At 37.5% G+C, this 22,171-nt stretch overlaps 5 protein-coding genes across 8 annotated transcripts; all 5 read left to right on the top strand.

Annotated features, from left to right (window-relative positions):
* On the top strand, positions 1–5,181 carry LOC129570398 (uncharacterized). 2 transcript variants are annotated; one of them, XM_055449983.1, is made up of 6 exons: positions 128–375; positions 696–885; positions 1,083–1,957; positions 2,146–4,001; positions 4,092–4,246; positions 4,301–5,181. In XM_055449983.1, exons 2-6 carry the CDS (start codon positions 728–730, stop codon positions 4,401–4,403), a joined length of 3,147 nt encoding a protein of 1,048 aa, XP_055305958.1. In that variant the 5' UTR covers positions 128–375; positions 696–727; the 3' UTR covers positions 4,404–5,181. The 2 variants fall into 2 exon arrangements, with proteins under 2 accessions (XP_055305957.1, XP_055305958.1); XM_055449982.1 differs by having other exon boundaries at positions 1–375; positions 2,146–4,246.
* A 154-nt stretch (positions 5,182–5,335) lies between these two features.
* Positions 5,336–8,114, top strand: LOC129570399 (uncharacterized). Of its 3 annotated transcripts, none has more exons than XM_055449985.1 (4): positions 5,336–5,694; positions 6,040–6,140; positions 6,239–6,363; positions 6,570–8,114. In XM_055449985.1, the coding sequence occupies exons 1-4, from the start codon at positions 5,644–5,646 to the stop codon at positions 8,015–8,017; spliced, it is 1,725 nt and encodes a 574-aa protein (XP_055305960.1). In that variant the 5' UTR covers positions 5,336–5,643; the 3' UTR covers positions 8,018–8,114. The 3 variants fall into 3 exon arrangements, with proteins under 3 accessions (XP_055305960.1, XP_055305961.1, XP_055305962.1); XM_055449986.1 differs by having other exon boundaries at positions 5,960–6,140; XM_055449987.1 differs by lacking the exon at positions 6,040–6,140.
* Positions 8,115–9,330: 1,216 nt separating this feature from the next.
* On the top strand, positions 9,331–12,969 carry LOC129570372 (uncharacterized). Its single transcript, XM_055449949.1, has 4 exons — positions 9,331–9,449; positions 9,749–9,920; positions 10,047–12,381; positions 12,451–12,969. The coding sequence occupies exons 2-4, from the start codon at positions 9,763–9,765 to the stop codon at positions 12,559–12,561; spliced, it is 2,604 nt and encodes an 867-aa protein (XP_055305924.1). The 5' UTR covers positions 9,331–9,449; positions 9,749–9,762; the 3' UTR covers positions 12,562–12,969.
* Positions 12,970–13,543: 574 nt separating this feature from the next.
* On the top strand, positions 13,544–17,612 carry LOC129570348 (uncharacterized). Its single transcript, XM_055449920.1, has 3 exons — positions 13,544–13,754; positions 14,160–14,333; positions 14,553–17,612. Exons 2-3 carry the CDS (start codon positions 14,170–14,172, stop codon positions 17,062–17,064), a joined length of 2,676 nt encoding a protein of 891 aa, XP_055305895.1. The 5' UTR covers positions 13,544–13,754; positions 14,160–14,169; the 3' UTR covers positions 17,065–17,612.
* A 328-nt stretch (positions 17,613–17,940) lies between these two features.
* On the top strand, positions 17,941–22,171 carry LOC129570401 (uncharacterized). The gene is made up of 6 exons (XM_055449989.1): positions 17,941–18,323; positions 18,622–18,804; positions 18,963–19,504; positions 19,646–20,982; positions 21,069–21,725; positions 21,809–22,171. The coding sequence occupies exons 2-6, from the start codon at positions 18,632–18,634 to the stop codon at positions 21,929–21,931; spliced, it is 2,832 nt and encodes a 943-aa protein (XP_055305964.1). The 5' UTR covers positions 17,941–18,323; positions 18,622–18,631; the 3' UTR covers positions 21,932–22,171.

Below are 22,171 nucleotides of genomic sequence, written 5' to 3'. Positions count from 1 at the left end.
GCATTGACAGCCAACCACAAGAGTCGTTCGCATTTTTCTTACTCTCTCGCTTTCTCCGTCTTTTCGTCATGCTTGCCAAATATTGTGCGTGTGTTTGGATATAAATCAAAGCATCACTCACTCATGATGCCATTTCGCAAGCTGTGTATGTGTACTGGAATATCCGTTTAGCATTGAGATTGTGCGTCGCATTCCAACACAATACAACGCTACACTCATTTTGTTTACTCGAAACGTCAAACGTGTTCCGCGCAAATTCGCCACAAACGATTCCATGTAGAAATTGTGTGACTTTATTCTGCATACAATCAGAGTTGGATAACATTTTTTGTGAATTTGGGTGAAATATCGTCAAATTGTGAGCTGAATCAAGACGTAAGTAGAAATAAAGTCAATGCCATTGACTCAATGGAACAGTTTCAATCAAGCCGCAACTAGGCAAACAGTCAAAAAAAAGTGTGGTTAATTCATTGAGAAGAATTTGTTTTAGCAGATTTATGGATTTTTTTTAAATACTCCCTATTTTATTGGAATCAGACTCCATCTTATTGCAATTATTTTTCGTTTTATTAGAAAAATCGTTTTTGATCAAAAATTATCGCGTTAGAAATAGCATTGAACTTCACTCTAACATAGAGAGTATTACGATTGTTTCATGTATTCTCATTTATGCCATTCTATTTTCCCTCTTTCAGTCCCATTAGAGAATCGATTTAACGCGAATAAGATGAATTCAAATTGGAAGCAGAAGCTAAACCAAATATTTGACGCACATGAAAGCAGCATCGAGGAAGAGCTATTGAAAGTGTCATTGGCATTCGAATCGTGTCAGCCGTCGGCAAATCTAACCACAGAGCCGTCTTATTTCGACTTTCTTTGCTGTCGGTAAGTTAACTAAACCTGAGCTTACTGTGCTTATCTGTACATTTTGATGGATTTGCCTACATCCAACACACAATGTGTGTGTCACACATGTTTCCACTGTGTGTCATTCCTAAAATTGCAAAATTGATATCACGTCACGGATCTTTACACATTTTTGTATTTCACATCGTGTCTTACCAAATTTATCACATTTCCAGGCTAAGTGCAACGTGTCGAAAATTCCAATTGGGATACACAGCCGCCAAAAATGTAGAAGCAACAGATAGCACTGCTCGAACTGACAACCTAACGGCTGTCAAGACGACTCCAGTCAGTTGTGTATCGGCAACTAGCACGCTTCGAGCCAGTGGCTTGACAATCGTCACCCCAGTCATAGCCAATGGTATTATCACATCAACTTCAGCCAATGGTTTATTGACATCGACAAACAACCCGACTTCAGATAGCGGCTTGAAAGTTACTGCGATTCAAGCTGATGATACGTCCAGCTTAACCACCAACGACGATACAACAAACTTAGAAGCTAAAGCTACTAAAACACTAGCTGATCACTTGCCGTCAACTAGCCGTTGTGATGCGTCAACTACCAACGAATATTCGGCCACAGCTGGTACAAATGGTACCACGAACACAGAAGATTCGCCACAAATACGAAATTCCACAATTGTTCCATCGGCATTGATCAAAATGGAAAAGGACTCGGATGATGAGATCAATTGCGATCAAGCCATTGAGCAGGCAGAAGATTTAAGCTCAAATGTGAATGATGCTAAGATCACAAATGACACTGAATCGATTGAACATCATATCAGCAATATCGCTGAAGAAGTGTCTAGCGCCGCCGTAAATTCAAACTTACCCGAAGTGACTGCATCAGCGGTGGTTATGACAGAGGAAGAAATTGATCGTCGTATTAAGAATATTATAGCTGCAGCCAGTCATTGGCAGAAAAACTTTGAACGGGCCAATAAATCGGGTCCGTCAGTAAAACGCAAGGTATCAACCGATGGAGAGGGTGCAGTTTTAGTCAAGAAATTAAAGTTGGAAGAGCTGGAAATGTCATTGGAAGAAGGTTTGTGTAAAAAGAGCATTTTTGGGTTGGAGTTGATCGGGAAAGTTGATGAAATTTGAAGAAAATTTCGTCATTTTTTGGGAAATCTCCCACTTATATTATAAATTTATCACTTCTTTCAACATTTGGTCCATTTTTTTTATCAACTCTTCAAAAATCCCATTCATTTTTCATTCTTTCATCCACAGAAACCCCACTGAACGCGATCATTCCGAAAAACATTGACGCAAAAATCCATTGCAAGCATCCAGTGTACATCTCAAAATGTATGCTGTGCAGTAAAATCGATGCGAATCTCGTTGATCACTATCGCCTTGCGCATCCAAGCAGCGAAGTGTTTATATCGCGACCATCTCCGGTGATGATAAAGCGAATTCGATGTCAAGGCGAGAGTTTTGAGTGCAAGGCTGGAATCATCAGTGGAATGTGCTTCTTCTGTGAGCAGCTCAAAAAATACACGATCAACAATTGGAAACAGCATTTGCTGTCACACACGGGTGAATTCGAGTACTATTGTTCGAAGTGTTTGCTTGGACTGTCAATGAAAGCAAAACATGAGGGTTGCTCCAAGACATTTGTCAAGCATATATTCGCTAGCCAAACAAATAACTGCGCTTTGAAAGGCTACATCTGTAAGTTGTGCAATTTTTTGCAGATAAACAAAGACAATTTGGTCAAGCACTTGGTGAATGAGCACGGTAGCACATCATACGAGATCAACAAACACTCGAAAAAGGTCACTTTGATCCCGAATCTCCGGCATATCACGTCGCTGATTATGAATGGCCATGAATTTATTGGCTCAGCCGATAGATATCGATGCGGTTTTGGCCAATGCTACGCACATTTTGGTGACTCAGTTGATCTACTCGAGCATTTCAAGCATTTGCACAATCGATGGGGCGATTTTATGTGTCCACATTGCTCACAGTTGATTCGCTGGCGCTGTTTTGATGACATTCTTAATCATTATAAGCTTCACGGCTGTGATTTGTTCCAGTGTGTCACATGCCAGCACACTTTTGGCACTGAATTTGATGTCATTTTGCACATTGTACGCAAGCATCCGATGGATGACTTTCAATATCGCCAGAATATCCGTTCGCATCATTATGGAATCGAGAAACGTGAAGTCACCATTTTGATGGAGTGCAATTTGTGTAACAGCCGCTTTGATAACGTATCATCGGCTTCGACGCATTTCAAGAAGGTGCACGATTCATTGAACGTTGACTTTACTGCGATTCAGTTGGTGAAAACGACAACAGTCGGAATGGTGACAACATTTTCGGTGGAGAAAAAACCATTGCTTTTCCGGCAATTCTTCGTCTGTCAACGTTGCAACCAGTCAATTTTGTCCAAAGATCAATTGGTTGATCATCAGAAACGACATCACAGTGGTTTCTCTATCGATCTGAAGTTGAGCAAAATCGTTCAATTGAACAGTGAAAAAATTGTGAACTCAGGCACATTTACCATGAAGAATTCACTGTATGATCGGTATCTGTTGTTTACATGTGTGCATTGCGATGAGGCCGGCGATACAATGGCTTGCTGGGCCACCGTTAAAGAGGTACATTCACACTGGAAATCAACACATTCAACAAGACCATTTCAATTCTCAGCCGCTTTGTTGGTGTCATGCCATTATTGTAATTTCTTCAGCACATTCCATGGCCTCAAGGCACATCATGAAAAGAAACACGCACAAAACCAGACTCCTTTTATCTTATCCGATTTGGTGGACCCGAATAAATGCGGTATATGCGAGTACATGGGCGATGGCCTGGCCGCACATTTCAAAAGCAAACATGAACTCACCGTGCAGATCAACAATCTCGATCCGGTCAGCCTGAGCAATGAAATGCTCAACAAATTGACCGGCATCAATATCAATCGAAAACGACAGTGTGGCATTTGTAACGACCTGAACAATCGCATGGAGCTGTTTGAAACAGACACTGATATCGAAATACATCATAAGAAGGAGCATGAATCATTGGAACTGAGTTCGCATAAAGTATTCGACAAAGAGAGCCTGCATGTGATCACCGGGTGTTGCCAGTCAAAACTCAATCCACATGAACTGCTCGACCATTTTGCCAATCATAAATTTTCCGTTCTTTGTTCCAAGTGCCACTTTGAAACGTCGGAATTGTATGAGTTCATCAATCATCAGGTCAACGAACATGATCTAACGAAAAATGCCGACTTTTTGTACAAACGATTTTTGTTCAATCGATTCTGGCGCAGCAAGCTATCGTTTGGCAATGGACTGGTTTTGAACAAGTAAGATATTGTAATTTATTTTGAATCTCGTTTTTATCCCATTCATTCTCACAGGTGCAACACACTGAAAACCGATTTTGATGACAGCAAAGCATTTCAGCAGCTGGTGGAGTCAATGTTGAAGGAACAGAAGGAAAAGTATCAAGGGAAAAAATGATTGAAGCGGAGAACTCGTTCATTTTGAATTGATTCAAAAAGTTCGCTAAAAAAATGATGAAATTGGTTCACTTAAAAATTTAAAAAAAAATGGTCTTTGATATGGATTCAAGAAAAAATATCATTTCTATACCAATTTTTTACATATCAACTTGAATTTTGGTTACAACGGATTCAATTCGGGTTCACGAATTTAAAAAAATTGAAAAATACTCGAAGAAAATTTCATTTTCCTGCATACAAAAAGAAAATGTTAGTGTTCTGCATTTACCCATCCAAAAGTCAAGAGATTTTTTGTAGGAAAATTTAAATTTTAAAGTCACATTTTCTCAATTTTTGTGAACAATTAAAAACAAACTCGAATCGAGTTAAAAAAAAAATTGCTTAGAAAGCAAATGGTTTGAAGAAAATGTTTCGATTTAATTTTTTGAAAAAATTGAACAAAATTTAAAAAACGCTGAATATCAAGAAAAATATAAGTAAACTCAAGTAAAAAGGGATTATTTCAAAAGATGCAGAGATGGAATTAAAAAAATTCTAACAAATAGTCGTTAGGAGTTGTTATTCAATCCGATTTGATATCGTGTCAACAAACTCAAAATTGAATTCGGAATTTTCCGGATCAATCGTTTTTTTTTAAATCAAAATATGTTTAGAAAAAATTATTAAAAAATTATTCAAAAAACAAAACGATAAAAAAAATCCACGAACAACCGAGGGAAAATATCAATTCATTTTTTGATTATTAAAACTTCCACAAAAACTTCGTAAAAAATGTACTTAAAAATGTTTTATTGGTTTTTCATTGAACATTTAAAATTGGTTTATATAAGCAATGCCAAATGGGTATTCTGAACAGAAAATTTTGCTATTTCTCAACAAAAAGTGTGCAGTGTTAGATGTTGTTGACTTTACACCTTCGGCCAGAAAAATGCTTATGGTCAATGGTCATTTATTGGTCATCATTTTCTTAGCAAATGGCAACATAAAAATATTATTCACAAATTAAAAAAAGCAGAAGGAAAAGGAAAAAAAAGGAATTCCAATAAAAAAATCTTGTTAAGTGAAAAAAATTGTTTTTTTTCTTGATCATTGGAATTCATTTTTTCCAATTTTATGGCGTTTCAATTTATAGTCAAAACCCTGATTTAATTTTGTCATTTTCCTCAATTTTCATTCAATTTAGGGTTTTATTTGAGTTCAAAACCGGCGCGCTCCTTCAAAGTGGAAAAACTACCGAGATGGAAATGTCAAAATCCATTGACAACTGCAGTGACACTCGACTATATTACGTAAGCATTTCCACGCTGCTTTCTCTATTCAGGGAAAACATGTGCTGTTCTTCTTATCCATACACTTATGTTGGAAAGAAATTTTATTTAACTAATTTCGTAATTTAATTGCAATATTCAATTTGAAAAATAATTGTTTTGTCTGGATTTTTGTTTGAAAGACTCGTATAATTCAAAATTAAACTTGAGAAAGTCTTGAGCTTATTTTGTTCGCCACAAAAAATCCATAAAAAATTGTTTTTTGTCTAACATCGGTCAAAATCAGCCACAGAAATCACACCATCAACCATATCCAAAATGAACGACGTGATTAATCAGCTGATTATTCAAAAATACCTAACCCAGATACAGAATTTAACGTTGAAGTCTTTGGTCGAACTCAAGGCACATTGTGTGCAATTCGATGGGAATTTTGAAGCAGAATTTCATCGATTGACAAACGATTGGTAAGGAACAAAAAATGGGACAAATATCGTTTGAGTTCCTAGTTGTGTATAAAAAAAAAGTCCATCAATACTCATACATCAATTTACTTATTCCGTAGTGTGGCCCAGACATACAGGGACTTCATGAATGACATTCAACAAGGCAAAACACCAAACTACTCGTGCGAACTGAATTACCAGGATGGATTTGAAAGGAATGTCGGTGTTGATTCAGATCCTAATGGTAAGTTTTTGTTCAATACCATTCCATCTAATTCATGCAATGAATTAATTTTCATGGTCAATTCATTGAAGATTGGATGCGTGTCCACCTCCAGTTTGGCTTAGAAGGATCATTCTAGATGTATTTTTCTCTTCTTTTTCTTCTTTATGTGGAACATTCATAATTTTTCATCCTTATACCTCACTCCGTCTGGCATGGCACCATAGAAGAAAGCCATGACACCATAGAACGAAGCCGGCTATGTTCCAACAACACGGCATCATCGTCTGTATCTAAAAAGTTTGCATGTGTCATTTGTCAAGATGCTAGAGCACAAACTCAATATAGTTCGATCGAGAATATTCATGCTCACTGGGAAGCCGAACACAACGATGGTCAACTATTCCAGTTCTATGTCGTTGAGCCAGTGGTTCATTTCCTTCAGAAGACGTCCACGGAACCGAGCATCAGCCGGGTGTTGTTGATCGTCAGTCAATTGGATCAATGCATTGGGTATATTCGAAGTAATCACCAAGAAGTGATGCGATGTGAAATGATCAGTCCATTTCGATTCACTGATGACCATCTCAATGAATTGCTAAAAATCAACTTCAATCACGATCACACCAATCGCGATGCAATCTATGACCCGGTTGACCAAGAGCTGCCGCAACCATGCTCAATTTTATTTGTAGTTTGTTCATATTGTCAGTCAAAAGTTGATGGTAACCAATTTATGTTGCATGTTAGAGAACATGTAAGAAATGTCCGCTGCATGGAATGTAACCTTCAAGTCGGTACATTGGCGGATCTATTTTTGCACGACGAAAAAGTGCATGGAATCAATTCCACTACCACCATCGAATTACATTGTTCCGAATTCGTCGCACAATCCGAACAAACCTTCCAGAATAGCAAAGTTGTATTCGCTAATGGACTGGTGTTGCACAATCTTAATCTCGTTGGTACTGGGTACGACAAAAGCAGCGCTCATTCTGCATTCATCCAGGTTTTGATCGATTTGGAAATGGCCAAATATCGGAAACTTTGCCAGCCAAAATGTTTGGATACTAAAGGCCGAAGTGAAGATTCCTCGGACGCTACGGAAGTAATCGACCAAAATGAAGTTAATTCTAATCATCAAGTGCTTCAATCTATCGAAAATCACCCAACTGTTCCACCTCAACCCAATTCATACGCCATGGAACTAAAGAAACAGAACGAAATTAGCAAAATTCTAATGATCCGCGGAATTCCGGAATTGAACAATGAAAACTTGACCGAAATATTCATGGCATTGTGCAAAAAAGTGAATGCAAAGGTTGATGCCGACGATATTCTAGGAATCGAACGATGTGACACTCGACGAGGTACTATCATTGTCAAATTGAAGCATCTAAAAGACAAGAGGACGGTTCGAAAACTCGCCAAAGATTTGTGGTCGAATGATGTTGTTAAACTACCTCCGAAGGTAGTCAAGACAAAAGTGTATGTCTACTCACAGCTGACAGAATTTTTCAATAAAATTCTCGAAATTGCCAAATCAGCGTGCGCTCAAGGTGCTCTTCATTCCTATCAGCTCACCAAGGACGGTGTCATTGTAAAGCGTACACCAGAAAGCATCGGACAAATTGTATTATCCAAAAAACAACTCGAAGACTATATACGGTCATAATAGTCCTATTGAACTTGAGCCGGAATGAAATTTCAGTTTTTTCTCATTAATTTTGCTATTTTTCAAATAAATATTCACAATTTGATGTTTATTAGAATATTTAGAGTTTTTTTTTAATGGATTATAATGTCCACTCTATTTGTTTTTGTTATAGATATCCAGCTATTGATGAAAATTGCCCAAAACTGCGGAAAATATAAATAAGACTTTTCATGCAAGAAAAAATTTGAAAAAATCAGAAAAACCATAACAACAAAATACATTTCAGCAATCGTTGGCTTATATTTAAATAAATTGTTCCAATATTTTCATTCAATGAACTTCAAAGTTTACAACAAATTCGAAAAGTCACAGACCCGTCTAAATGATACCTATAGTTTTTTTGTGTGTGTGAATAATCGTGGAAGAAACATAGTTTGGTTTGCCAAGAAACAATTTTCTTCGATACTACCAGTATGTAGTCTGCCACCTTTCGTGCTGCAACAAATTTTGCTCGTTCTTTGATCCATAAATCCAGATAGAGCACATCGTACAACCTCATATACATGTTCAACTCCGACGTGGCTGTGTTTGTGCGATCAGCGAATGAATGATTTGACTGATTCTTTTTGAACCATACACAACCAGTAAAAATAAAATAAAAATAAATAAATATTCTTGAGAATTACAAGTGCTATAGCTACCACTCTCATGTCCTTCTCCATAGAATAAAAGTCATTTATACCTAACAACAATTCTTTCAAATTAACGAAGGGAAGTGATGTGACAAAAATATGGTGATGAAAAATAAGCAAATTTTGAGAAAAGGCGAAAAAAATAAATCAATAATATGTCTAGACATGCAATCTATATTTTGTTCTCAAATGGGAAGTAATTTTTTTTTTGGATTTGTTTTTGAATTTATAAATTCAGACTATAGACAGTTAGCGATAGCGGTTGTTCCTACATTTTTTTAAAACATTTTAATAAAAAAAATCTCATTTTTGTTGTTGTTTTGCCGGGTCTGTCACTAAAATGTCCCACTATAAAATTTTTTATGAATTATAAATGAGGTGTTTGGAAGAAAAATTACATTTTTTCTTAAATATTTTAAGGCTTTCGACATTTTCCGTAAAAATTTCCAAGTAGGTTTTAAAAAACGGCTACAAATTTTCTGTTCAAATATCATTTTTTTCATTGTCGATTTTAAATTGTTTTTCTTTTTTTTCGTAAATATTCTGACGAATTTCAGCCTTTTCCGAAATGGATAACCCTGTATGTGCCGTACTTTGTGCAGGGAGCACAAATGTCAAATTGTTGTTATTTTTGTATTCACCAACTTAATGTTTCCCATATGTCATTTGACACTTTGAAACAGTTGCAGCGACTCAAATTTGTTCAGTCTATTTGAGATTCAGTTCATTGACCATTTTATGGCCCGGACATTGAGTTTGTAAGTGATTTCGTGAATGTTCAGTGCAAAATTGTTGGAATGATAAAATGCTTTGTGAATAAAAAAAATTAGATTAAAACTGAATTAAATCACCATAAAACTCAGTATGAATCAATTGTCATTCAGAAATACACTTTTACTGCGCAACCAATTGTGTACCTACTTTTCCACCGATTTGTTAATCACAAACGATTTTTTTTGATTACTTTGCGCTTATTTTCTGTTTAGTCAACACAAAACGTTTTTTTTTTTCAACAATCCGTTTCGTTTGTTTCTGAATCACTTTGCTGATTTTCCAGTTTTGTTAATCAACATGAGCACAAATATCGGCGATGAATTGGATGAGCTTTATGAGACGCATCAAACCAATATTGAGAATGAATTGCAGCAAATGGTTACACACTTTGAGAGTAGCGCCAATGGATCGAACAGAGCCAACATGAAATCGTTCTTCGATTCGTTAGGCCATCGGTGAGTATGTGCCGAATTGAAAAGATGATTGAATGAGTTCTTTTCCAATCGAATGAACCAATTAGAAACATCTCTAAAATGCCGCCTAAAACTAATGATAAAGTCGGGTGTTTCTCTCTTTTGCAGTACACGTGGCATATGTCAAAGTGTTCGCGCCAAGTGTATCGCTGAGATGATTGGCCAACAAAAAGACGGTGCGAATATGAACGATGAGTTAGACGAGGATGATTTTGATCAAATTACAAATTTATTGGAGCAAATTGACGATTTAGAAAATGACGATGTTGAAATGATCGATCGAGACAAAGAGCCACCTGCCAAAATGAACGAGGCCAAGCTTGAAGTATTCAGCCAAGGCAAAGTAAATGCCGTACAAATCGAAAAGGCTGGAGTAATACCAAGTTCAAAGTGTTCGCCGTCATTCCAATCGAATGCCATGGTATCTGGGGCGAGCATTGATCATTTTTTGCAATTCCAACGAATTCACACCAACACGGCCATCACAAAGAATCGAAGATGTTCTATGTTCCAAGAGCGGGCACCATTGTTTGGAGAAGCCGCTGCGCGTATATCAAAGATGCGACGACTTACAATGGTTAATGAAGACCGTCCTGGTCCAGGCAACCAAAATACGAAATCGATAAAATGGTCAAATTTCGTTTTAGAAACAATCAAGCTCCACAGCCAGAAGGGTGCCATTTTGAATGCCAAATGCGATGCAAGTGGTCAAATTCAGACGTTTTGTTTCTTCTGCAATCGAAAATTGAAAATGGCCCTATGTGATTGGAAATCACATTATTTGAAGCATACAGAAGAAGAAGAATTTTATTGCACGGGTTGCAATGCGGCATTGGCATCGACCGGCCATGAACATTGCATGGGATATCATGTGGCTGAAAGTTTTGCCAACTCAAATGAGCTAAATGCGTTCATGTGTATCATCTGTAATTATTTACAGGTTAATCAGTACCGTGTCATAGAGCACATTAAGCGAGAACATGCCAATGAACCACCGGACGATCATATGAAAAAAGTTCTGCTTTTGCCTGATTTGCAGCGTCGAACCACTCCAATTCCGGCTGAATTTGCGTGTGTTTCTGTGAAAAATCGATATCAATGTTCTGCTCGAAGTTGTAAGTTGGCTTTTCAGCAACCGGCCAATTTTAAAAAGCATTTCATGGTGTACCATAAGACGGCAAACAAAGTTGTGTGCCCACACTGTGGTGAGGTCATGAAACGGGACGAATCGTGTGTTGATTTTTTTGGTGTTATCTTGAATCATTGCTATATGCACGGTACAATTGTAGATCAATGCCACATATGTGACATGATTTTTCCGAATGACTTCAATATACTCAGTCATTTTTTGGGTAAACATGACCGTGACGTATGCCGATATCGTCGTGATTTTCGTAATGCCAAGGAAATAGACCGAATGGAAGAAGTTCTGGTCGTGTTCGAGTGTAATTTATGCCAAATACGCGTTGACACATCCAGCCAGGCCGTTCAACATTTTGTGAAGAGCCACAAATCGCATCATGCCGATTTTACATTGATTCAATTTGTCAAAGAGACGAATTTTGATGGTGTGACAAAGTATGTGACGAGTGAAATTGGTCAAGTTTGGAAATTTCAAAAGCATTTCGTTTGTGGATGGTGCAACGAGTTATTCATAACAAAAGATCGACTCAATCGCCATCATGAGCTCGTACATAAGTCGCAATACTTGCGTGTGGAGTTCACTAAGAATCACCTGATCGACTTGAACAAAACATCAAAAGTGCAGCGTCAAAATTTAGCCATCGATCAGTATTTGATGTATTACTGTGCCTATTGCAGCGATTTGGACCATTCAATCAGTACATTTTATGCCAGTATTGATGAAGTATATGATCACTGGTCTGAATCCCATGACAAAAGTCGCGATCCAAAACCGTTTCGATTCACTGTTGCTCAACTCGCGCGATGCCGATACTGTGACGTATTCAGCACATTTGCAGGGATGAAAAAACACGAGGCTGAACAACATCCGACGAAACCGTTTGTCTTTGAAGATCTCATCGATCGCATGAAATGCGGCCTATGTCTTGACCGTGGCGAAGGTAATTTGGTTAAGCATTTCGATACGAATCATCAGGCAGTGCTTAAAGCAAATCTTTTCAATCCAATCGCTTTGAACGGTGATGTTTTGAAGAAGCTGGTGAATTTAAAAGGGCATAAGAAACGCAAGTGCACACATTGTGCCGACGTATTTGAGATGAAAAACGAATTTTATCGACATCACGACGAAAAACATGCATCACTCAGGGCAGAATCGGATAAGATTTATGATAATGAAAGCATTCACTTGATAGCTGGCTGTTGTGAAGCAAGAATCCAACCGGAAAAACTGTTTGCACATTTCAAAGAGCATAATATTGCATCGAAATATCGACTCAAGACATATTATTGGGAAACAAAGGTGAGGAAAAAAATTGACAAATCAACTAGAGTGTAATACTTATTTCTTCTAAATCTATTCAATTTCTAGGTCATCTTTGGAAACGGTCTCGTGCTGAATAAGCATAATTTGATCGGCAGTGAAAATGATGATAGCAAAGAGTTTGAGAATTTCATCAAAACAACGATGGACGGGAAATAATACGGTCGAATCGTCGCAATATTTTCATATGAGAGTTCGAACGGGTCAATAGATTTGAAGAGTTGAAACAAAGAGAATCCGAAGAGAACATAAATTGTGACTCACCATTAATACTCAGAATGGAGTATTCCATTATTTAAGAAATTTACGACTCATCAACATATATTTCTTTTTATTCAAAATTTTAATACATTTTATTGCAATGCATCAAGCATTTTTTATGTAATACCTTTGTAATGCTTTAGCACTTTGATTTATCGAAAAATCGTCGATAATTAATTAACCGTAACAATTGTTACGACAAATATTAAACTTGCAGTTTATTGCACCACAATCAAATAAACATTGTTCAAAGCATCATAAATTGTGATTTCATCAATAAATAAAAATGGTTTTTTTCGGCGAAAATGCTAATTTGACATTTTTTATGTAGCTCAGACATTCTGGCTTTATGAAGCATCAACAAAAAGTGTGACTATTTCAGATGGTTTGGTTTAGTGGGAACAGAGCTCGATGATGCCACCAAATTTTTGGGATTTTCTCAAAGAAATTGTAAATTGAGTAATTGTAAATTAGATTATTGTTTGGTAATTGTCTAATGCTTTTTTGAAAGCCAAGAGATCATGAAACCACAGAGATCATGCAATTCTGTTCCTATTTTTTTCCCAAATGAATAAAATACGAGAATTAAAATAGAACAAGAGGCATTTTTTCCTATCAAATAAAATATTATCGAATAAAATGAGCTTCCACCTAGGCTTGTACAGACACATATCGACCTTTATTTCAGAAAACAATAAAAAATGCATCTCTTTTTTCCACAGTTTTTCAAATCCCAACCACTTTTTTGCTTATTCAAATCTTATTCAACACAATATCCACCACTTGTCATCAGGCTTATGCTTGTGTTGGGTAAGTTTCACTGCTTTGTTTGTGTGTGAAACATCTTTATCGTTCATGTTTCGGGTAGCGTCACCAATACAATTACAATCTGTTGATGTGACATTTGAACAACATTTCTCCTGCTTCAAACACCAACAGTCAATGACGATAAGCAAACTGGACGAAACAGTCTCATTGTGCAAACAATTGAAACAATTGAAATCCTTTTTTAAGATTTTATTCATCTTTTTCTCAGTGTTTACATTCAAAATACGATAAAAATCAAAACCCAATTGCGTACAAACGATCAGGTAATTTGAAATATATCACAAATTGAAAGAAAAAAAAATCAACAATTGGTCTGAGTGTATCTAAAATATGTGACTTTCAAAATTGACTAGAGTTTTGACTAGTTTATGTTGGTGATTCGATACATTTCTGCATTTTCTAAGAACATATTTGCTCGTGATTTTCAAGGCAAAATTTAATAGGAAAACCATAATGGTTTAATACAATTTCGTCTGAAGCGAAAATAATATCGAGTACTCTGTTTATGCACTGTTGAAATTCGCATCAAGTGTATCGACTCAAGAAATATTCAACACTTCGAAAAATATCTACTTTTGACACCGTTTTTTTTGGCAAAATCGAATCACACTCTTGAAGAGGCACTGAAAAAAGCGTGATTTTCTTCTAAACAAAACTCTTTCTTTCAGCAAAAACAAAATGAGTGTGGACTGGGGTGATCAATTGGATGAGATGTACCGAGCTCATCAGGCAAATATCGAAGATGACTTGCGCAAAATGGTGAATATGTTTGCAACGAGTGTCGATGAGTCACCATCGAAAGAACCCAAAGTCAGACGCTTCTTTGAATCCTTGTGTCATACGTGAGTATCATTGTCTGGATCTGCTTAAATGAGGGAAGAAAAGATTGTAATTTTAAAAGCCGTTCTATTCTTAGCTGTAATTTCAAAGGTGTTATTAAATCTATCCCATTGAGACAGCTGATAGGGCTTGAACACATTCATACGAAGTTGTGTCTATAGTATACGCTGTATACTAATCTATTACATAATGAACTGTTTAATTTTTTGTCAACATTTCAGTGTGAGTACCATATGCAGTGGCGTTCGGGCAAAGAACATGGATGACAAACCAGCACATATAGATCAGGCAAGTGTGAAAACACCCGCAGATGAAAGTGGTTTTAGTGACATAGCAGACGAAAATGATATGAAAAGCGTCGAATTGGGGAGAAATCGAAGAGACAGTGATAGTTCGCAGAGCGAATGGTCGACACAAAGTGCTGGTCACTGGACACAAAGTGATTGGCCAGTCAACGAATCGATTGAAAACAAATCAAACAAAAAGATTGACACAGATTCATCGAAAATTGGTGACACAAAGGTGGTGCCGGGTTCAAAATGTTCAACGCCATTGGTGTCTGAATTCGATATTGATTGTTTTCTAGACTTTCAACGAGCTCGCACCGACCTTGTTGCTGCACAGAAACGAAAATGCTCTGAAGAATCAGATGAATTCCAGGCCAAAAAGTCAAAACGTTTTATGGATTTAACGAAGAAAGCCCCGTACGAATCAAAGCGAAATCCTTTTATGAAATCCAAACAAAATCACTTTGTCAAAATGAAGAAAAATTGGACAAAAACCACGAATGAAGACCACACTGGCTTCAAAAATGAAAAAGTACAACTCTCAAATGATGCGGCACTTCGACTGCGATCACGTACGTCTCCGTTTCTCGATGCAGAAGTGAATTCTTGGAATAAGATCCGAACCTATTGCTATTTTTGCGAGCGAAAACTGGAGATGAGCTTCCACGATTGGACCGATCATTTGTTGATGCACACCGGCGAAGAACCATTCTATTGCACTGGTTGCAATGTTGGCCTACCGAAATTTCAGCCGGACCACTGTGTGCAGCATCAAACGTATCGGAATATTAAAGGTGGCAATGTGACAGCGTATATATGCAACAAATGCGATTATATCCAGTTTAATATGCATCGAGTTGTCAGTCACATTATGGATGTTCACATGAGATCCGAGCAAGAAGCTGAGAACAGCTTGGATAAGGTCGTTTTGATTCCAGATCTCCGTTCCGTACCCAGACTCAGTCACACCAAGTACAATTACGTTTCGGCCAGATATCGGTATGGATGTGGTATCAAAGGTTGCAATACGATGGGCAATAGCAACGATCAATTCACCACACACTTTACGCACAAACATGCAGATGCTCGAATGTTTTCGTGTCCACATTGCAAGGAAATAATCACGAATGCTACACGAGACACCAAGTCGTTCATCAATACCATTCTCAAGCATTACAACCATCACAACGATCTCTTGAATCAGTGCACAATTTGTGATACGACGTTTTACACTGATTTTGAGACCATTCTACATATTTTGACTTGTCACACCGATGGTTACTGCAATTTTCGCCGCGAATTTCGGGCAAAATTGTTACGACAGGACGTGGTTATTTTGTTTGAATGCAACATGTGCCATGCTCGATTGGAAGAGGACCCAATTCAACACCATTTGAAGTGTCATCATTCACATCATGCGAATTTTAAGCTCATTCAATTGGTCAAAGAAACGGACAAAGACAATGTGACGAAATTCTCAATGGTTGAATTCGATGAGAATATTCTGTTTCAACAACATTTTGCATGTGGCTGGTGCCATGAAACATTGACAACCAAAGCGAAACTCATTCGTCATCACATCGTTCAGCATCGTTCCAGTGAGCTGAGCGTTGAATTCAAGAATTATTTGACTCGATCGTCCTATACTTCGAAATTGCTCGAAGTTAATTCCAGCTTTGATCAATATCTGATCTATTTGTGTGACTATTGCGACAATACTGATCCATTGAACTGTTTGTTCTATTCCGATGTCAAAGATGTCTATAATCATTGGTCGGATAATCATGGCAAAAAGGAGAATCCAAAGCCGTTCCGATTCACGGTGACTCAACTGGTAGAATGTCATCACTGTAGATTCATTAGTACATTTTTTGGACTGAAAATTCACCATGCTCAACACCATTCAAAGGATCAATTCGCAATTCGAAACTTGATCGATCGATCCAAATGCGGCCTATGCCTGGCTGACCATTGTGGTTCCTTTACGAAACACTTTGAAAATGACCACAAAACGGTGCTCAAAGCAAATCTATTCAATCCAATTGCTTTGGACGATGACACATTGATGAAACTGCGGAATTTAAAGGGTATGGCAAAACGCAAGTGTCTACATTGTTTCCAGGTCTTTGAAACGAAAACTGACTTCAAATATCATCATGCCAGAAAACATTCGTTCGCTCGTGAAGATTCGGAAAAGTTTCATGACAACGAGAGCATTTATTTGGTTACTGGCTGCTGTCAAGAGACTATCAAACCAACCGAACTGTTTGAACACCTTCGAGCTCATGATTTTTCATCCAAATCACGTTTGAAGAAATTCTATTGGAACACGCTGGCCATTTTCGGTAACGGGCTGATACTCGAAATGGCACAATTATCCGGCACCGAGTATGACCAAAGCGATCAACTTCATGAGCTCATCAAAGAAATGAAAGCAGAGAAATGATATTGGAGAAGTTTCAATTAGATTTTTGAAAAGAAAAAACAAAACAAGAAAAATAAAAGAAAATGGGTTGAAAAAAAACCGATCGAAAAGATGCCATCTATACCGATTGAGTCTTTGAATTAGATTTTAGGGAGCATTTTTCATGAAAATCAATCCAAAATTTTGAAAAGATTTTTTTTTGACATTTTTTCAACTGAAAATAATATTTACTAATGGCACAACCGCTAATTCATTCATTCTTTCTATTTTCTCTATCTTTATTATGTGCAAATGTAGTTTAAATTCCAAATCGCATAGTCTTCAATTTTGTTCATAATTTTTCCCACACATTTTCCCATTAACCGTCTAATTTATCAAGGAAACTGTCTATTTTTTTTTAGTAAACTATAATAGTTTCTCATTCAAATATTTCGCATTTTAAAAACGAAAAAAAAACATAAACAATTTAAATTTTTGTCAATCATTTTTGGCATTCAATTAATTTAATTAATTCATTAAAAATGTGAAGAAAAAAATAAAGAAAAAAATACTTTTTGGATTATGCTAAATTCAATTTGAATTATTTTTGTAATTAAAAAAGAAATTTAATGTGTTGAATAGTAAAAAAATCTCTTCATGAAAAATTGGAGTGCGTTCATACGTTCATAAAAGTTGGTATTTATCGACAGCGTCGTCTGCTTTGCATATAAACATTTCCAGTGGCCGAATGACGGTTGTGGTTGTATTAGCTCCTCTGTACGGAAATATTCGCAACGTAAACAGTTTGTTTAAGTCACGCACACAACAACAGCTATAATTTGATATCTAAAATGCCGACGGCATGCTTACTTTGTTGTATGTGATGCCAATCGTTTGTGTGGTCAACATTTGTTACTTTCACTGTGTGTGGCGAATGCTTGATATGCAAAACAGCATCACGCCACTTTCGTTCGCATCACCATCACACTCACAGAGTGTCTCACCGACGACAAAGTAGATTGTGCGTACGAATGATGGAGAAGAGAATGGGATAAGAGCGAAAGAGACGGACAATGACAAAAGCGAGGCAGAAAAAAGAATGAATGATATTGTGCAGCATCAGCATACGGTGCTCTGTTTTATTGGCGGTAAAATATGTCGAAACGTCAAAATGAACTAATTGATAGTGCCCGAACGAGAATTTATCGGAAAGAATTTTCTCCGCACAATTGAATTTTCGTGACCACTTGAAGCCAAACGGTAAATTTGGATATTTTATTGCTGTCGTGGATTGAATAAAGGTGAGTGTTATTGATAATTTGATTGGGTAAATTTTGTCAATTTTCTACGATCTACGGCCGAAGAAAAGTGCCATAACAAATGCCAATTGTTTACCATAACCCAAAGTGCTTGTGGTGAAGTTTTACTGCGTATATTTACATTGGCTAGTTTCCAGTCCATAATTTTATATTGGCATGAGTACCAGTATGGAATGAGTTTCTTTAATTCAATGGATTATTCATTTTTATTACAATGGACTATCGGAAGGGATTCCTATGATGAGCCTCTCTTATTTCGTGAATTTTCAATCATTTTTAGGCCAAAAATCATGTCCGAATCAAAAGGGAGCGGTGTTTGTGAACGTGATTTGGAGAAAGTGTTTCGAATGCATGAGCATCGCATCGAGGATGAGCTCCACAAAATGTCACAATCATTCGAACGCTGTACACAGTCGCAAGACATAGCTTTGATGTCGAATTTTTTCGATTATCTCAACTATCGGTAAGTTAATGCAATTATTTCTCGTTTATTGGAGTCAATGGCTCAAAAGTCAATATTTTCAATGACAAATTCTGTATGGATTTTGTCAAAATTATGACAATTTCAATTGCAATTCATCAAATGTTCCTTCATCAATGCATATTTGATTCTCTTTCCAGTCTCGTCGCCACTTGCAAAAAGATAGAGGTTGATTATTTTGCAAAGAAAGCTGAGCGACCGACGGATACAGTCGATGCGAAGCAGAGTATCAAGAGTGACGACAAAAAGTTGATTGAAATTTTGGACGTGAAGGAATCAAAAAATGGCCAAGTGAAAGATGAGATGATCGATCAGAAGCTGAGAGACGAAGAAGAGCTGCACGGTGAATGGGAGAATGAACAATTGAAAATTGTCGAGGATTACGATTCGAATAGCATACCAGATGCGGAAATAAGTACCGATCAAAGTTCGCTGGACACCAGTGGTGAAACAAAGCTGAGTAAGGCTGAGGCAACGAGCGACAGCGAAAAGTCGCACGACAAATCGTCCAGCTCGAGCAACCGTTCAATGGATTCGATTTACGGTGTGGGATCCGAGCTTGAGTACCAAGCTGAGGAAAAGGAAAATTTGGGTGAAAAACGACCAAATTCAGTGGACCACGGCAAAGAGCAGGCCAAAAAGCATAAAACCAGCGCTGATTCGATGAGCAAGGAGGATTTGGGTGAACATTTTTGTATTTTGTCTTGATATTTTTGCAAAATTTTATAAATTATCGAGAAAAAAAATGAGTGAATAAAGCAAAATAGTGTCAAAAAATGTTTATAAAATAAAAATACAAACAATTTTCGTCTCATTATTGCAGAAGACGGTGAAATACTTGAATCAGATGGGTCGAAAAACATCAACCGGAACATTTACCTAACAAATCCGTTGTATCGCTTCAAGTGTATGCTATGCAAAAATTTGGAAACAAATCTGATTGATCATCTGAAGGAAACACACCCGGAGAATGAGGTGTATGTGGCTCGGCCATCGCCGGCAATGGCAAAAAAAATTCGACAGCGTTCTGAGAATTTTACATACACACCGAGTTTGACACAGATTTCAGGCCTATGTTTCTTTTGCGAACAAACACGACGATTCGCTTTAAGCGATTGGAAGGATCATTTGCTGTATCACACTGGTGAATCGATGGCTTCACGTGACAGTGCCTCGTTAAGCGATGACAAAAATGAGCTAACGGCATTCATGTGCAAAGCATGCAATTACACACAGATGGACGAGAGTCGTCTGAGACTGCATCTTTTGCATGAACATGGAATGCGTAATGAAGAGATTGACCGTGGTTACGATGAAATCGTATTGATTCCCGATCTGACACCATTGAAGCTGATCAAAGTAAAGAACATTGAATACGTTGCCGATGCGTCACGTTTCAAATGTGGCATTGGATGGTGTGAATTCCATTCGCCCGATTATGCGGACTTCAAGTCTCATCTTCGTCAAAGTCACAATGGTTCTGTACCCGATGAATCGTTCGGTTGTCTACATTGCTCGGAAATTATTAAGCCAAAAGGAAAATCGTTTGTTCGCCGTGTCACTGAACACATGAAATTGCACGGCAAACACTTGTTCTGGTGCATCATGTGTAAAATGGCCTTTTCATCGGAACGAAACACCATTGAGCACATCATTCACGATCATTCAAAAGAAACAATACGTTTCCGGCATCAGTACCACGATGGCTGGACGAAATCTGAAGCTATTGAAGAGTTTATCGTTATGCTACAGTGCAATGTATGCAATGGTCCATTTTACACTTTTGCAAGTGGATCGGATCACTTCAAAACGTGCCACGCTTCGTTGAATTATGACTTTACGGCCAGCAAATTGATCAAACGTACGGCAGCCACTTCGGTGACCAGTTTGGTATTGAACAAATACCCATTGACTTTGCGCCAGTTCTTCGAGTGTTCTCTTTGCGATGAGACACGGTTCAATGAGCCATCGCTCATCAAACATTTCACGAAATCGCATCGAACGCAGTCATTGCTGTTGAAACCTGGCGAAGTGTTCCTGAAATACACTGATGAAAGTGAAAATGATGATGTCGGCTTAACTGCCATTCAGACGGTGTTTTATTGTTACATTTGCTTCAAAAATGGCGTTCAATTCATGGGCTATGCCAACAGTCAAGAGGTTCGTGACAAAGAGCTTCTTTCTCCTCGTCCGGGTTATTTCTATTCTCTTTTTCTTATCCTTTGATTACCTCCATTGTTCCATAGGTTTTTAGTCACTGGTTTTCCACACACTCGGAACCATTTCGATTCGTCAAAGCTGAAATTGCCCAGTGTTTCCATTGCGAACTGATGGGCACTTATCAAGGGCTGAAGTGGCATCATTTTGAAACACATCCCATGGAAATATTTGCAATGGTCGATGTACTCAATCCAAAAAAGTGTGGACTATGCGAATATTCCGGTCAAAATCTCGATGGACACTTTGAACATGAACACAGTTCGATTGATCAAGCCGAGATTTTTTGCCCGATACCATTGAGCAATGCCAGTTTGAAGGAGCTCATCGAGATGAAAGGACAGAAGAAACGCCGGTGCGAGTATTGCCAAGAAGTGTTTGAGACCAAAACTGAGTTCAAAATGCATCATGAAGTGAAGCATCCATTGTTCAAAGCGAAATCAGAGAAATTCTACGACAATGAGTCTGTTCATTTGATTGCTGGCTGTTGTCAGGCAAAAGTTAGCCCAGACGAATTTTTCGGCCATTTGAATGATCATCAATTCCCAACCAAATGCTCATTCTGCAGCTTCGAAACACTGGATTTACTTGAGCTCAGCACTCACGATGTTACCTGTCACGGTGCAGACAACGACGTTGAACTGATGCATTTTCAAACATTCGACACATTCTATTGGAAGACTTTGGTATAGATTTATTTTGATTTTGATCAAGTAATTGGATTATTACTCAGAATTTATGAATTTATGACTTCTTCTTTTGAATACAGGTCATCTTCGGTAACGGTCTCGTGCTGAACAAGAAAAATTTGGTCGGAACAAATCGCGATGATAGACAAGAATTCAAAGATTTCGTGGAAATGAACTTACGACTAAGACAAGCAGAACAATAAGCTAGAATTCAATGCAAAGAATTTAAATTCGATTAGATTCGATTTATTTTTGTCTCATAAAATGAGATTTTTCTATTCTATCATTTCATCAAATGATATTTGAGTAGTTTCGAGCGAAAATGTTATACAGAAAAGTTGAGCGGAAAAATATCGATAATGAATGAGCGGAAAAGGGATAGCTATATAGTAAACTATAGTGAACTATATAGCTATCTCTTTTCATTTGACATTTTTCCTCTC

The sequence above is a fragment of the Sitodiplosis mosellana genome, unplaced genomic scaffold (genome assembly GCF_009176505.1).
Source record: "Sitodiplosis mosellana isolate CC-2019 unplaced genomic scaffold, AAFC_SMos_1.0 Smas_scaffold_54, whole genome shotgun sequence".
Taxonomy (NCBI): domain Eukaryota; kingdom Metazoa; phylum Arthropoda; class Insecta; order Diptera; family Cecidomyiidae; genus Sitodiplosis; species Sitodiplosis mosellana.
The sequence above is the reverse complement of the archived record's forward strand: the minus strand, read 5'-3'. Positions and strand labels throughout refer to the sequence as shown.